General features: G+C 39.8%; 1 protein-coding gene across 1 annotated transcript; it reads right to left on the bottom strand.

Annotated features, from left to right (window-relative positions):
- Nucleotides 1-875: 875 nt before the first annotated feature.
- Nucleotides 876-16,515, bottom strand: LOC106895564 (homeobox protein CDX-1-like). Its single transcript, XM_014955005.1, has 3 exons — nt 15,935-16,515; nt 5,883-6,028; nt 876-1,691 (listed from the first exon to the last, which is right to left on the bottom strand). Exons 1-3 carry the CDS (start codon nt 16,365-16,367, stop codon nt 1,434-1,436), a joined length of 837 nt encoding a protein of 278 aa, XP_014810491.1. The 5' UTR covers nt 16,368-16,515; the 3' UTR covers nt 876-1,433.
- Between the last annotated feature and the right edge of the window lie 508 nt (nt 16,516-17,023).

The following is a 17,023-nucleotide window of genomic DNA, read 5'->3' as shown; positions in this document are numbered from 1 at the left end:
ATACAAAGTAATTTTACATTACCAACACTTTGACCTAATAGTACTATTTGTTATAATTAAGGAAAAAAAAAGAAGAATGTAGTGCCTAAATGACTTAATGCTCCCAAGTCTTATTTGCAGCAGTGACAGACATCTTTAGGAGGACACCTTGATGAAAATTAGTGAGGATAGGCATCCTAAATTTCTAAATTGCTTTTGACAATGAGGGCATAAATTCCCATATCACTTACATGCTTTAAAATTTTTCCCTTTGCAGACAAGTTATGCACATGCAATTGTTAATTATCTTAGGAAGTAGGAAAGTACCTGGATTATTCTGATTACCTACCAAATTCTGCTTAGGAGGGAAGGGATCAGCACTTCAGGAATTGACACCCACTTAAAAATCGCTGAGAGCTTATATTTAAGTGAAATGTTTTTTTGCTTTGTCTTCCACTAATTTGGCTTCTGAGATTTTTTTAGTGTCATAATAGCTCTGAAAGCTGGACCAAATTTAAAATTAGTTGAATGCAATTATTGCATCTTTATCCATGGGCTATGCTGTCTCATGAAATGCAGTAATGTTTAAAAATACCTACCCTTCTTAAAAGGATTCTCCCTCCCCCCCCTTTGCTTTTTCTTTTAGGATACAAAATGAGTCTGACATGATTGTTCTTGTATCAAAAATCAAGTTGGGCCAAGATTCACAATTCCAGAATACTTTTGAAATGTTTATGGTAAGATTGAAGTGTGCATGTTTATACCAGCCTATGGAGCATTGGAAATCACACCTGGCAAAACCAAAAAAATTCCAAAAAAGCCCATCCCTGACCTTTGCCCTTAACATATAGTGAGTGCAATCACCACGACCCAGGCTTTCCATCAAGTGGGTCAAAACATATAAGCCAGGTTTTCATTTATCAAGATCCATGTGTAAAGCCCCTGAAAGTGAGATTAGTAAATGGGACCTGTGTGGAGATCAAAGGAGAAGGAATATACTCTTTACCTAAGGGCGAGGGACAGAGCACTGGCATACAGCTGCTGTTACTGCATTGCCTGTGCCCGGTTTTGTGCTTTTGGTTTGTTTGCAGTGTGTACTGTGACAAGTGGCCATATCTCAGCTCTCCTCCCTCCCAGAGCCTACCCACCTGCCGCGTGGCTGGAGGGATGCTTGCCCAGTGGCACAGACTTGCCATGGCATCCGCTTGCAGAGGATGTCCCTGCAACTAGGACTCCTGGCACACAGCATTTCCATTGCCCTTGGGAGCTCACGCTATCCTGCAGACCTGGCAAGTGGCTCTTGGTTTACTGTACTCAAAAGCTTTTGTGCAGAGAACTGTGTCATGCTGGGGACTCCTGCCAAACAGCTACAGCTGTCCTCTCTCCTTCGTACTGTAGTGCTCCATGTACTGGTAGTTTATAGTGTTCGAGATGCAGTAGCTCTTCAGGCAGCTTTACTGAGAGGCCACGACCTGCTGCAGGTTCCCGTTGTGCTGCAAACCATTCATGGGAAGCGGAGGTGGAGGAGGAGGAGGAGGTGGGAATAAAGAACCGGGCATTTCTGAATGAGTCTGTTGGTCAGGAACTGGCATCGGGCTCACTGAGCCAGAGTCACTCTGCATAGAGCCAAGATTGCTGCCATCAAAATGAGTCATTTTCTTCTTCATTAATTTTCTTTCTTTGGCTCTGCGATTCTGGAACCAGATTTTCACCTGCAGAGGAGCAGAGGAACATTTTTTTCAATTGCTAATAGAATGCAATGTGGTCCTTTATGTATATAGTCAAGGGTAATTGGTAAAAGCAATTGCATGAGGAGCAGTGAGAAAGGCAGTGGCAAACTGAGACAACAGAGCTGTTTGCTTGTTTTTCATGCAGGTAATCTTTCCTATCTGGTAATAAAATATTTACTAATAGCTTGATAAAAACAGTTTTTCAGTGTTAGTTTTATTAGTATTTCTTTATGGAACAAGCTTTGATTTTTTTATTTTTGGTGGTTTTTTTGGTATGAAATCTAACACAACAGAATCTCGTGTCACAGTGATGGCCAAAAGAATCTGAGAATATCTTTACATTGAAAACTATTACGCATGGGGAGATTTAGGATGGATATTAGGAAAAATTTCTTCAGCAAAAGGGTTATCAAGCATTGGAACAGGCTGCCCAGGGAGGTGGTGGAGTCGCCATCCCTGAAGGTATTTAAAAGACGAATAGACATGGTGCTGAGAGACAAGGTTCAGTGATGGTTTTGGCAGTGTTAGGTTAATGGCTGGACTTGATGATCTCAAAGGTCCCTTCCAACCATGTCAGTTCTATGATTCTATATGCCCTAAACAGAGCAAGTCAAAACCTGTTACTGGTTTATAAACTGAGGCACAAAAGCTTTCCTGTTTGGATGCTGCCCATTAATTGGTCAGCTCCAGTGTGTGAGCCAGTGGACATACACTTCTGAGCAGAATTTCACCAGCGCACTACTCTCGGTACACAAGGTTGCTTCAAAATATTGTATAAGCGGTGCCTTAATAGCTAAGTGCCTTTTATTGCTTTCCTACAGGGAGCCAGAATCTGCTGCTGGTTCCTGCACAGTCCACTGCTTTACATCATAGTCATTGCTCTACCACAGAAATGCCATTATCTTTGGGAAGAAATGAAGCAGCTATTGAAGAGTATATGGGTTTTGATTAGGACAGAACAAGAGAGGACGTAAGATGATGTTGATGAGTAAAGGTCAATTGAAAATACAGCAGAACTCGTTCAGGTGTGAAAGAGTGAATGTTTTACCGCAACTGAAATGTCTTTGGACATAAGTCCCCAGTGTTGGATTTAGAGCAGTGCCCACCAGCTGTTTGTCCTTGGAAGTGGCTCTGTATTATGTCTCATCAATGTAATGAGTTGAGCTACCTCATTCAGATATGTTGCGTTTTCTTGTTGATGTTCACATGGCAAACAAAACACTTTTGTCACCATTTTCTATAACCCGAAGGAAAATCAATGGTTTGCTGAGAAATACTGATTTGATACTCTTTTGCTACAAGCTAGAAAGGGAAAGAGAATGATGATCAGAAAGGAGGTAAAACAATAAGAGGTGATAACAGCTGTGGCTACTAGTTGTGTTTTAAAAGAAAGACAGTGGTGAAGTCCTACAAAACATCTTAAGGAGTTTGTGTGCCAGTCTTGGTGTATTTATCCTTGAGGCATTAGTACTCCCGTTTTACAACAGAAAAGCTCAGATAAACACAAAGCTTGTGGAAATGGTTTCTTTAAGTCCCAGGCTATGATCTGAGACATTTGGCTGTTCATTTTGTTGTCTTAGGTTCTGGAATATAATTTCATACCAAATTATGTTCCATTAAATCAGTATGAAATACTCTCAGATCTCTTGCATTCTGATTGTGCTGAGGTAATCTAATTTCACCCATGCATTTCCCAAAATGTAAGAATAGATGAAACAATCTAAAAACCAAACTAACATATGTTTCAGAATTGCCTTCTGGCTTCAGTGTTCTTATCTACCTTTGAATTTAGATTTCTGTTCTGGTTTGTTATTAAACTAGGGATGCAGATCTGCAGCAGTGATCCAGAGAGAGCTTTAGTAGGTACTTCAAGGTCTTATGCCAATTATCAAATATCTACAAGTGCATACAGGTCTGTAATGTTAGACTGAAAACTAACATGGTCACTTGCATCTCTCTGACTTGTTCTTCACCTGTTGCCCTCCTTCCTTTCAGTATTTCTTTCCACAGTTCAGTTGTTGTGCAAGTAACTCTTCCCCGAAGTCTAATTTTCTCTCTTCTTTCTTGTCTTCATCATCTCCTTTATTTCTGTATCTTTCCTGTATTAGCAATGCTTCGTTTTGCCTTTATTTCTTTTTTTTTTCTTCATTAGGTATTACGTCTTTTCTTCCTTGTTTAAACAATTGTTCTTTGTCCTTTTGAGATATTTCTTCCAGTGCCCTGGATGGGATTTTGGCATAGCCAGGAAAAAAAGCTTTTTCCAGAAAAATTTTTGAAGTTTTAGGCTGAGTGCAGTGGAACTTGGTATAGGACGGTGTGTGTTCAGTCATATTCATATAGTGGGGTTGTTTAATTTGTATGAAAGGGTAGTAGTGGGACTATAGATGAGGTATTTCTCTCTTAATCTTGTATTTTCATAAGTGACTTCAGAGATACAGGCTTTACACACTGGAATTAATTTTGTTCATGACATATTGATGATGAAGAGCAGCGAATATTGCAGACACTGTTGCCATGTTTCCCTGATACATGTCAAAGAAATGTATCATGTCTTTTTTTGAATCATCACTTCAAATCTCAATGACACCAAGCTGAGTGGTGCAGTTGACACGCCTGAGGGACGGGATGTCATCCTGACAGACCTGGACAAGCTCGAGAAGGGGGCCCATGTGAACCTCATGAGGTTCAACACGGCCAAGTGCAGGGTCCTGCACCTGGGTCAGGGCAACCCCTGGGATCAGTCCAGGCTGGGGGATGCAGGGGTTGGAGCAGCCCTGCCAAGAAGGACTTGGGGGTGTTGGCTGATAAGAAGCTCAACATGAGCAAGCAATGAGCAAGTAAATATTGTAGGTTGTTTGCAGAAGCAGGGTCATAACTTTTAAATTCAGCATAATGAAGTCTCGTTATTAAGGTTTTAACAGCCAACAAAAAGACACATAGTGTATTTTTTATACCTGGTTGAAATAATTTTAATTTTCAATAATTAAATGCTTGCATTCAGTAGCAGACTGAGAAATATTTGCAAAATGGGTATTTTCTTCTCCCTGTCTGTAAGCTCTTTCAGTGTGTGCTGTCAGGCAAGTTCAAGTTGGATGAACAGTGATACAAGTAGGTGGATTTTGGATGATCCCCACTCAACAGAGCCCATAAAACAATGGTCAATTGTAATCTTCAGTGAATGATACTGAATAACAACTGACTGAGAAAACAGTGCTGTGATGGTTTGCAAATAGAAAAGGCAGCAAATGAGCGTATTGTGTCCTCAAATCTATTCAGGGAGAATCCTTCAGTAAAGCTTTTCATTTTCGGTTTGGCTCCTTACTTCAGTGTACTGGATCAAGAAACTCCAAAGTAAAATGGGACAGGACATATGCTCAGCCCATGTTGTGAGTGTCTCTGTGGGAGATCTGGCTGGGCACCTTATCTGGGGTGTTTGCATGAGCCAGCAGCCATGGACCTGCTTCGCTTTGGTAGGGGATGGCACAGGCCTTGCAGTTGCCTCATTGAAGAACTCAGCACAGCGATTCCAGAGCAAATTGTATATAACTTTTGACCAGAAAAGATTGTGTTTTGATTTATGTTGTGGGAATGGAAATGGAATTTGGAGAGAATGGGAAAAATAGGAGCAGGAGAACAGAGTAGCAAGTATGTAGGAAGTCTTTTACAAAAGGTAAAAGGCAGCCAAAGAAACAAACATTCAGGACACTTGAAGGTCTGCTTGAGCTTATCGCTTCCATTCTCTGCTAAGAGCTAAGACTGCCCTTGTTAAAATTGGTTATAGAATTCCCATTGACTCCAGCAGAACCAGGACTTCTGCTTTAGAAGTTTCAGCAAAAATTTCTCCCTCCTACCACTACCCCAGTAAAACAGAGAGAAATCTGGGCAGGACTTTGCTGATATTTGTGAAGTCATGTTTCTGAGACCAGGCCTGGATGTAAGACTGGTGGTTGCTGTTTCTGTGGTGTTGCTGATGGGATATTTTCAAATGAGAGCAAACAGGACTGTTGGGCCATTCAGCTGGATGGTTTGAGTTCTTACACTGCAAAGGGAACCCAGGCGCATTGTTTGGTTATTAGAGGCATTAGCATTTCTGTGTTCTGAACCAGTACAGTTGTGTCCTCATCAAGAATAATAAATTCAAAGGAAATCCTGAATGGGTGATCCATACTCTACCTGTCTCTCGGAAAGTCTTAGGTTTGCAGCAAGTTCAGACTTCCTCCTGATTGTAATGTATCTGTTGTAATGAAATTCCTTCTCTAATTCTAATCTCTGATGATCTGTGTAAACCACCCGGTACTTCTCTCTTGTTCTTGTTTTACCTGTTTTGAAAGAAGAACACATTGCTTCAAGCTAGAATTTTTTAACTTTAGTTAGACAAAATATCTGACTTTACATTAAAAATATGCTTGTGGGTATTTTAAGCCTGATCTTCTACACACTTACCCAGAGCAGCTCCCTTGATTTGGTCTTGATTTACAACACAAGAGGTTTGTACCATCAGATTTTGGGTTTGCTTCTTAGTAGGTAGATGATAAACTGGTCCTCATATTCTTTATCACCCTTGTGTTATCATTTGGGAAAGGGAAGGCATCTGTCCTTGTTAAGAACAAGGAGCCAGGAAACCTGGGTTCTGTTCCCAACTCTGATGCAAGCTTCCTGCCTGGTGTTGAATTGCTCTGTTTCTCTGTCCCTAAAGCTGATACACTGCTATCTATTTCAGAGGGAAATCATGAGGGATATTTTACTGCATAGAAAGTACCGAGACCTTCCAAAGTTCCTCACCTCTTGTTTCTAGAAAAATTAGCACAATATTGTGGTTGTTACTGCAACTTGGAGGTTGTGTCTTTCCTTCAAGTCTGGGCCAGGCTATCCAGGACTTGATAATAGCACAGGGACTAGTAACACAGATTTTCAGATGACAGTTAATAAAAAAGAGAAAAAGAAAGCAATAATACTTAACAAAGGACACCGAACAATAATAGAACTGCAGCATCTGTTCTTTTGCAAGCAGCAGCACTGCGTCCTTTCAGCTGTGGGTACAGCTGACCGAGGCAGACATGGCTCGGCAGTGTCTGGGTCATTAAAAAGTAATGGCAAATGACATGAGCCAGTGAACACAGATGCAAGTAGCTGAAATTTTATGGATTCCATACAGGATAATTTCTGAGGACAGAATGTGTTGGCAGTAGTGAAAGAGAATTGAGAATGGGAAAGGCTGCTGATGCTTCCTTTCTCACTGACCTTTCCTCTGTTGTTAATCTTCATATTAGGCAGTCAATATATCAGAGATCAACACCTGCTTAAAACCAAGGCCCCGGAGCACTGGCCTAAAGTTTTCCTACATTTTTGAAAGATTGGATCATTGTGTTAAGACCAGCATTACCATGGTCTGTATTTACAGTCGGACCATTTCTTTGTGCTTCCTTGTTTGTCTATATTCATATGGTCATTTCTTCAGATGTATAGATTTAGATTGTAAATTGTCTGGGATAGGGAATGTGGTTTTAGTTGGTAATTTTTTGCAGTGTGTTTCACTGCAGGTTATGTAGGTTATCTTTGTGTCCTTAGTGGTCACTATAGTAGAACAGCCCTCTTTAGATTCAGGTTCTCTCAGTTGATGCATAAACCTTGAGGCATACTGTGGCTTGCTGCCTGTTCCAGTCTGCTGTTGCTGCAGATGTAGCTTAGCTGCATACAACAGCTCATGCCTGATCTTTTTCTGAAAAGACTGTGGATGCCTAAGTCTTCAAAAACAGGTTCCTCAAACTCATAGTAATTGCAGTCCTTATAACAGCAGTTAATTTTGAATGGAGAGGACTGAAATAAATTTTCAGACGTCGAGTGGGTAAAATTTCAGTCTTGGAGTAGATCACCACAGCACACTGCGCCATAGCAACCAGCTTTCCCCCTGCAGGAGAGAAGAGCTGGAGATCATCTGTGGTGCCAAAGACCTAGTTTCTCCCCAGCCCCTCCTTCCAACTCCCCTTGCTGTTGAAGTTTCAGTAGCACCCAAAGGCCAGAATTCAGGGTACAGAACTATAGCAGAATGTGGAAGTCCTGTATCCCTTAATTCATTATTTGATTTCACCGTTTAATGTTTTTTCCCTCTTATGTGGTGGGAGATGTGATCTATCTCTGTTTTAGTAGCTGAACATATTTAATAATAACATGGCCTTCCACTTGCTGTATACACTGTCTTGAGAGCCATATTACTTTTTTCTCTTCCTTGCATTTGACAGTCAGTTTTTTGCTACTCGCAAGAATTATTTGGCTCACCAAAGTCTTGTTTGCATTAGAAAGTTCTTCAGGCTCTGATCCTTATTATACTCTTTGAACAGATCCTAGACAGAGAGATGTTTAGCACTGAAAGTCCTGGTCAGTGCAATGCTGTAAACAAATGTTGTTGCACCTCTGGCTGGGGATAAATAACTGCTCTGCTCTATGCTCTTCTACTCTTCCCAGGCTTGTAGAACAAGGTCTACCTCAGAATTTGATGCTTCAGCTTCCATGCTCCATGGTGTTCAGCCCTGGGAAAGCACTATGCATTAATAGTGAGTTTATAATGCTACAGGCATTTTCTGACTGTCTTGAGGTCATCAGCCTGTTTACTTGGAATATATCACTAGGGAAAATAGGTGTGTGCGTGTCTGTGTTTGTTCCTTCTGCTGGGATTTCTGCTCAGTCCATGCAGGCAGAACCACTTTGACTCAAATCTGTGAAGTTCCCTGTGAGGGTTCTCCTGTGCTGTGCTTGGCTGGGGTAGATAGACAGGATAGTCTTACTTCAGTAGCATTTCTAGCATTGCGAAACTGTAGTGAAAGCAGAAGTAGCCCCATTGTGTTTACACAGATAATCAAGTGAAAAGTGCTGTTAATTTTACAACATTATGGTAAGAATTTTAGAGTCTCTAAGAACAGCAGTTATTCAGTTCAGTCCACATAAATACTAGGACATTTGTTTTCATTCATTCGAAGTGTAAATTGTTTGTTTAACATATGGTCACCTGTGGTGCTTTAATGCCTCGCTTGATATTTTTTTAACTTTTGATCTTTCTAGCCGGTGCTTTGGTTAGGTCTTTTTCCTCTTTAAATGAGAATTTGAGATCATTCTATGGGACAAAATGTTTAAAATGTTTCCTTAGTCTCCTTGTGTTGTTAAGATGGAGTACACAAAAGAGCAACAAGGTGATCTTATCTTGAACTCTATTCTCATTCAGAAGCCATAGACAAATATCAAATGTTCTTCTATTGCCAAAACAAGGTGGTAAACTTCAAGATAAACCTTCCTGTTTCTGGTTTTAAGTGCTTAAACCCTTATTATCTGAGAAGGAGAGGGTTCGTTTTTTTTTCTTTTTAAACTGAAGAAGAAGTTAAATGTATGTGGAAAACAGAACTTTCTCCCATAAAATCTTTCTTTTCATATGAGTAGCTTTCAGGTTTTTTTTAGTAGGAGTGATAATATCTGGTTTCTTTTTGAAGGAAGAATGGGAGCTTATCACATCTAATTTCTTTCTTTAAAGTAAGTTAAGAGAATAATTTGAAAAGTAGAGAAGCAAAAAGAACATTTCCTTCCTAGAAGTCAACAACAAACTGAGAAAAATTCTCTTTGATTTGTCACATAAATCTTATCTTTAATAATTTGATTTTTTTGTGTGCAGAGTAATACCTTCTGTGAGAGGCAACAGGCAATGGGAGCTGAGATCTGCCAGGAGCTTCCGAGAGGGTACTTTTAGTTCTGGCAGAGTCCTGTTTTAGCCTGTTAGGCCTTTCCCCAGACTCTCATTGAAGTCAGTCAGAGTCTTCCTAATGCCTTTGTTGGATGCTGGGTTGGAATTAGTCTGCATATGGCATTTCCTTTCAAAGGCAAAGTACACTTTTCTTTTATTTGCCAAAGTTAACAAACAGCAGCAACAAAACCAATTGCTAAACAGTTTGGGGAGTTAGCCTCTAAATTCCATCTGTTAACTGGAATAGATCCGCTCTACTGCATCCTGAGCCAAATCTTGCAGATCTTCTACTGGTTTAATTTACACGATGCATTTTATTTCAAGGAGAAGTATTACCTGAATAAAATTTGAGGTAGGACTAATGGAATCACCCCAGAGACAGCAGAAGGATGTTCTTCACTTCTCAGGCTTCTTTAGGAGATAATGGCAGAATTTAATGATGCGATGATAAAAGTTAATATTTTAATCCAATTCTTTAGTCAAATCCTGCATATTTTGCAGTGAGTGAAATTACCAACATGTAACTTTCTACTATCTTTATTAATCTTTTGTTAGTGACAGATTATCATTTGAATCAGCAAGATAGTGTCAATTTTATTGGAAATGTGTTCTGTCATAGTTATATTATGGAATTGCAAGTGGTTGGAGACATTATTAGTAGCTGGATGGAAGAAAAATGAAACAAAAGAGCTTTGAAGCCACTACCTTTGCAGCAGGACTGCCTTTGTGCTGGGGGAGTGGATTTCCTGGTTTTAATGAGCTATTTAAAACAGCAAGTTTTGTCAGAAACCTATTGTGCAAATAGTGACTATTGAAGAGTGTCTTTGGAGTAACAAGAAATAAGACATTTCAGACTTAGAAAACTTCTCCCAAGATACAGTTTAACAATCCTGTTCCATTACACCCACTCTAGCAATTTTTGTGACTGGCCAAGTTTTGAGTTGGGGGAAGGGAACAGCTTTCCCATTGGTCATAAAATTCACAGAGCATTTCTTCTGAAGACAATAAAGCCAGGAGAAGGCCTCTTTATTTGCTGTGAAAATCATCACCCTTTCCGGCAATATAACTCCTGAAGAAAAGAGGGAGAAGGAAGAGACAAGACTGCATATCAAAGCCAAGCGAAGTGTTAAAAGGGTCTGTTGCCTCAATATGACAGATAGGCCTCAAAACCTCAGACAATGTAGCCCAGGAAAGGAAAAAAAAAACCCCACCATCGGACCTCACAACTAGTTTACAAAGCAAAATAAATTAGCATTAGAACTAGCCCCGTCCCCTTTTTCAGTGTGTCCTCTCTTAATTTTTCAGGAATATTGTTCGCTTACTGAAACTGGCATCATTCATAAAATCCAGAAGCTACTGAGTTTAGACAGGAGATGTCACGGTGTAGAATAGTGTGGGATTACTCGGATTATTTACAAAACATTGTAATCTGGATTCCATAGTTTAACATTGTTTGAGGAAGTTATTGTCTTTGCTTGATGACTGGAAGTTAGTTTAAGTCAGCTTGAAATGTGAAAGAGCTTTCTGACCTGAAGATATGCTTGGTTCAAATCCATTAGCTTAGTTTTAAGAGAGAGATTAGTGTTTCATTTTTGAGCTTATGAAGGTATGGACTGTCAGAGAACAGGAACCAGAGTTCTGTTTTGGGACTATCTCTAAATATTTATATACTTTAAAAGTGTAGGAAAAGAAAGAGGCAAATTCTCCCTAGTGTAATTTTACTGACATAATTGAAGTTGTGAAGCAAAAGTAATTTTAAATAAGGCTTGAAGATGGACATTGTGCTGCACATGGTGTTCTGTAAAGTTAAACTAAAGAAAAAAAACCACACACTGCCATTGTAGTAGAAAATGTTACATGGACCCAATCTTGTATAGTGTGAGTAATAATATTGCTGCCAGAAGTCTCGGTGCGATGAGTAGGACTATTCATTATTGCAAAGTCGGATGCATAAGGGTTTGTGAAACATGGTGAAATTCTATGTTTGTATTTTCTGCTGGGTCTTGATCATTTGTTCTCATTATACATGTTCAGATGACTCATGCTGAAAAGAACAGAATGGCATCATAGAATTGCAACCTTTCAACAGACTTGAAGAATTTTCCCTTCTGTTCTATCTGAAATGCTTAATGTTTTCAACTTTCAATATGCTCTGCTATTCTGTAATAAAGCTCATTGGCCAAATTCTGTCCCTCACTTTGCCAGTATAAATTCATCTTCATCATACAGAAGTGATTGAATTCAAAGCAGAATCATTTTTATCACCTTTTAATGATGATTGGACAGACGCCCTGTATGGATTTTGTTTGGCAGAAGGACCCAACCTGCAGAAAATGTAGGTGGATTTCAAAGTGGCAAGATCAGGGGAAATCCCGTTGCCAATGACTGTAGAGACTAAGAAGCAAGGGATTGACTGAATTTTTTTCCAAGTGTTGTATGTTCTTTAGGCATTCAGCATTTTGCAGGAATGGCTTTTTAAGAGGTTTCTTTCTCTCCCTTAGATTTGAGGTAACATAACTTCTTTCTTTAAAGACTCGATGCTCTATGTTTACAGTGCCTTTGGTAATGATGCTGTCAGCACCTGCCCTCCTTGTCATCACAAAAACTGGTTCTATGGTTTCAGAGTAATTTTTTATTGAACAAGAATAATAGGAGAGTTGTCATCTACGGGAAGAGTCTCTGCTCATAATTAGTTTACCTCTGATTCAAACTTCGGTCCCTTCCTGTTTCATGGTAACATAAGTGCAAATACTAAGATGTACTTGCAGCTTTGTGAGGAAATTCTCATTGCTGCTGAAGCTGCCTGGTAGTTAATCATTCAAACTCCTTGTTTTGGGCACAGCTTTACTGCAAATGTGTGTTGTTTTCTTATGAAGGCAAAAAGTAAAGTCTGCTCCTCCGTGAGTGATTGTGTACCTCCATAGAAATATTGAAATCAACAGGAGGAGGTTTGTAACCACTCTGAGGTGGTTTTATTCTACTTTCTGTCAAAGAATTTGATTGTAATTTTGCTTTGTGTGCATAGAATTGCCACCTCAAATTTCTGCCTTGTGGTTTTGTTCTGTCCTCTATTACAATTGCTGCTGTCTTGGCTTTCTTGCCCTTTTGAAATGGGTGTTTAGGAGAGGGGACAGGAGCAGTGTGAGGGTTAGAGAAGGGTCTTTTCAACCGGTGTTCCTGGTAAAAAATATGCAGTAGTAAACGTTTCCTCCTTCAAGTGTTCTGAGTCAATACATTTGCTTTCTCCTGATCCTAAACACCCTCAAGAATGCAGTGAATAGACATTGGATCCTACTTGCACTGCATTTGGGATCAAGTCCCAGTCCCTCCAGGTCCAAAGCTGCAGGGAGAGGCGTTCAGACATCCTTCAGCCAGAGAGGGGATGATGGATGAAAGCGTTAGTAGGTCTTTTCTGCAGGAAATGTATTGCAGTAACACTAAACCAGGATGATAGTCTCACATTAAATACTGAGATCTTCCAATGGTTTCGAGTAGCATAACCTCATAAACTTCATTCAACACCAGTTGAAGACATGGTTTTATATTGGATGTTGTTTTTAAAGTGACAGAGTAAGACTCGGCATAATTTCTTCTTTTGTCCCAGGTTTGTTGCATAGATAACAGAGCATCAAAAGACCTGTAGGGCATGAGGCAGCTGTAGAAATTTCAATACAGTATTTTGTTTGTCATCTGTCAGGTCATGAGGCCACAAAGCCACCAAAAAAAGGAGCTAATCATGAAATCTCTTGAGATGGAAATGTCATAGATTCTGGGGTTTTTTTCTGTAGCTGTTACAAGTCAGACTTCTCAGTGTAAGTAAACCTTGGGAAAGAATCTCTCCTGATCTTAAAGGGATAAGATTACAGGAACTTTCAAGAATATCTTGCAAAAATCACTTGCCTTAATTATTGTTTCCATAGTTAAATAATATTATTATTGATAATTAGTATTTTGCAACAAGTAATGAACAAATAATAAAATTAATTTGTCTAATTAATTTCTGTTCTGATCACTTCGGGTAAATCTGAGCCTCAGTTTTTCCATCTTTAAGAATAGTGGCTCATGTCTGTTTCACAGGGAAAATCGAGAGTTAATAACTAATAAATAATTCCTTCACTTTTGCCTATACAAAACCTCTACTGAAATTCCTAAAGGTTTTGCAAGGAGACAGCAGGGTAGTGCTCGGTGTATGCATACAGCATTAAGGATCCAAAAAGGAATGGATTCCATCTAAGAAAATGCTGAGGATTTTGATCATGTTCCAGCAAACAACATTGGTACTTGCAGTGAGCCTGGTACCTCAGAACCAAACTCACTTCAGTGCATTACTAGATCTGACATTGCTCTGAGGGCAGTTTTTAAAAAAATATTTTATTTTTTGGAAAACAGAGGAAAACCAGAAGTGCCCTTGCTCTTAAACAGAGGAAAAGGAGTGAATGAATTAAAAGGAGCCAACTCCACTGAAGCAGATCTATTGGCCTAGCAATAAAAATAAGAGGGGAAAAAGAAGCAGAATTACTTATCTGGATTTTTCTCTAAAGAACGACCCAGTCCCCATTAAACGACTGGATAGACTCCCACCAACTTCAGAGGGCCTTACACTGGCCCCTGGGCATTTGGGAGGATGTGCTGTTAGGACATTGCTGATTTCTTAAATTCTTCTTGAGATGCTGCTGCTCAATATCTTGTTGGACTATTCCAGAATGGAGAGACTCCCAGCACCTCCTCTGAATGTTCTGACCCTTGCAGACTTGAAATGTAGAAAGTTAGAAACCCCTAAGCATGCTCCTTAAGCAGGGAGTTAGAATGTGGTATTCTAGATACACAGAATAGACATTCTTTCTATCTACCTACCTATCTCACAGTGTCCCCACTGTAAAAGGGACAGCACAGACAGATCAAATTATCTTTCTCTCAGAGAGGCTGCAATTTAAATCCACAGGAGCAAAAGGCAGGTAGGTAAAGAAGAGCTGAGGAGTGATTTTTTGGAGCAAGTATTCTGCCCTCTGTCAATCAGATAGTTTGTGAGCAATTTCATTGCCCTTGAAAGGACTACTCAAAAATAAGCCATAAGTTTCTTCAAGACCAGCCCTCTTGGTTTTTTTATTGGATAGAAAAAAAAAGAACTACTTTTTTTGTTGTTGTTTTGAGTGCCAAAATTCTTATTCACCCAGAGTAACAACCTATTGACTAATTGTCCTATTGACTTCTATGAACTAAAGTTGTATTCAGCAGGAGTGAGTATGACTTCGTTTGTCCGTACAAATTAGATGCATTTTTTTTTTTAACAGACAATTTTTTCTACATAGTTGCTTTCATTTTTCTAAAGTATGTTTTAAGTATTTACTTTTCCATCAGAGACTGAGTCGGTACTTGCTTTGAAAACTGTTATTTACAGGCATGTGTGGAACAGAGCTGGGGCGGGAGGAAGGGCTGAAAGGAAAGGAACCTTCCTGGGCTGTAACATTGAAATACTGTGAGCATCTCTTCAGGGGAGGTATTGAGCATCCCTAATTTCTACTGATCTCGGTGCATGTCAAAGCTGCTCAGCACCTCGGAGGATCAAATACTTTTATATAGTGGGTTATGCCTCTGTTCTTCTCACACACTTTTCCCTCTTTTCCTTCTCCCCTTTCTTGTTTCATAGTTTCTTTTCTCTTTATACAAGGTACATATATTTGGCTTAAGGACGCTCAATATTTATATTTTTTTCTATTATACCTCATCACAGTCAAATGGAACCTCTTCCTCATGCTTCATGGCTTATTTTTACTGGTTAAATACATTTGAAGAATTGTTTTGTGCCCATTGACTGTTACACATTGGAGACTGATGTGTCGCTGTATTAACTGATTGTGTTACCATGGATCTTTGTGTTCCTGCATATTCTGCGAGGTACTACTACAAAGTGAAGGAAGCCTTTCCTTATCATTCCTGTTTTTAAAGCATTGACTCATTGTTTGATCTTGCAGATCTCATTTCATTTCAGTGTTCTGAGGTTTAGAGAGGTTGTTTCTAATACAAAGCCTTATTTCCACCCTTGCTACTGTGGATATTTTACTTGAACTTTTCATTTGTACTCTAAAGCTTGAGGAAAAATAAGCAAAGTATAGGTGGTGGTGAAATACAGTACTTTCATCATGATCTTTCTGCAGACATGCTGCTTCGTTCCAATTAATAGGACTCCTATTAAAAGCAATTACTTGTATCACAATTTTTTTTTTAACATGAAAATATTTCACTGTCAAAGGACACAGCTTTTCATTTGCCCTGGCATTAAAGGTCAATAAAGAAATATAAGAAATAGTCAGCTGATCAAAACCAGCATCCAATAATCAAACCGATATTTAACTGCTAGCAAGACAATCCTTCTGAGCAACTACAAGTATTCTCTGTTAAACTGTATGCTTCCCTCTAAACAGAGAACCTGGCAAAAAAAACCCCAACAACGCAAAAAGAAGTAAAATCTTCTCAGCATAAAACCTTAGTGCCCTCATACCTGTAGAAGTGGATTGCACCGTTTTCCTCATCCATTCGTAAGAGCTGTGCCTTTGGCTGTTGGGAGAGATTTGCTGTGTATTAATTGTATCTACAGGAGGTAACCCCCCAGCTCCAGCAGGATGGAGGGAGCTGTAATCAGCAGAAGTGTAGGAGACCTGTCCAGGAGAGGAGCCATTGATCTGGGCAGCAGCAACCGTGCTGGAAGGTCCAGGGCCGTAAGCGTTCCAGTCCTCCCTCTGTGGGCCATAGTGGGATCCCCAGGTTCCTGCAGGCTGGCCATGGGTGTCCAGAGCTGGCACAGGATGATATCCCATGTAATCTGAATAGGGTGGAGTAGACACAAAGTTTTGCACTGGCAGGTTGTTGCTGCTGCACCTTGCAGATCCTGGATACATGCTGGTTTCTTTATCCAAAAGATAACTCACATACATGATGCTCACAGCCTGGCTTTGTCTTGCTGGGACATCCTGCTCCTCGAAGTGTTTGTTTGATCTCTCTTCCCCTCCTCTTTCTTTCTCTCTCTTTTCTAGCCCTGACTGGCTCTATAAATGACTCATGCTAGCCCTGATGTCCCTTTACTACACATGATTAACAATGGTTTTACCAGGTGCTGGTGGTAACAGTTTACTAAGGTCCTGCCTGATGTCACAGATAACTGCCTGCCCCAAAATTACATTTGCATTCAAATGAAGGGCTGCCCATGCAGGCAACCCCACCTTGCTGCTAGTTCTAGTGCTTCCTTTCTCACAGATCCTTTATGTATCACCATCCCCGTTCCATACTTTTTGAATGTAGTTTGAAATCTCGGGGTCTTCAAGCAGAGTCACGCACATAGTTAACCAGTAACTGTTCAGACAGTAAGAGTAATTTTCTTGAATGATACATGTCAGAATCTAACTTCAGACACTAGGTTATAGGTAGGTAAAGCCTGGTATCTGCTAGTCCACTAGTTTTTTGTCAGAATGTGCTATATTATTTTTTTAAACTGAAAACAAAGGACCGGTTCAGTCTTTAACTGCAGCTCTTGTATAGTTTCTCTCATGAGCACTCTTCTTGACTTCATCTCTTAGTCCATGTGGGAGAGCAC

This window comes from Calidris pugnax, unplaced genomic scaffold (genome assembly GCF_001431845.1).
Source record: "Calidris pugnax isolate Ruff unplaced genomic scaffold, ASM143184v1 scaffold38, whole genome shotgun sequence".
NCBI classification, from domain to species: Eukaryota; Metazoa; Chordata; class Aves; order Charadriiformes; family Scolopacidae; genus Calidris; species Calidris pugnax.
This window is presented reverse-complemented; position numbering and strand designations above follow the sequence as displayed.

Coding starts and splice junctions, on each gene's coding strand:
- LOC106895564 (XM_014955005.1), bottom strand. CDS start 16,367: ATGTATGTGAGTTATCTTTTGGATAAAGAAACCAGCATGTATCCAGGA. Junction 6,029..15,934: donor GGTGCAATCCACTTCTACAG/GTATGAGGGCAC, acceptor CTTTCAAAACAG/GTAAAACAAGAACAAGAGAG. Junction 1,692..5,882: donor TAAGACTTTCCGAGAGACAG/GTAGAGTATGGA, acceptor GCTCCTCTGCAG/GTGAAAATCTGGTTCCAGAA.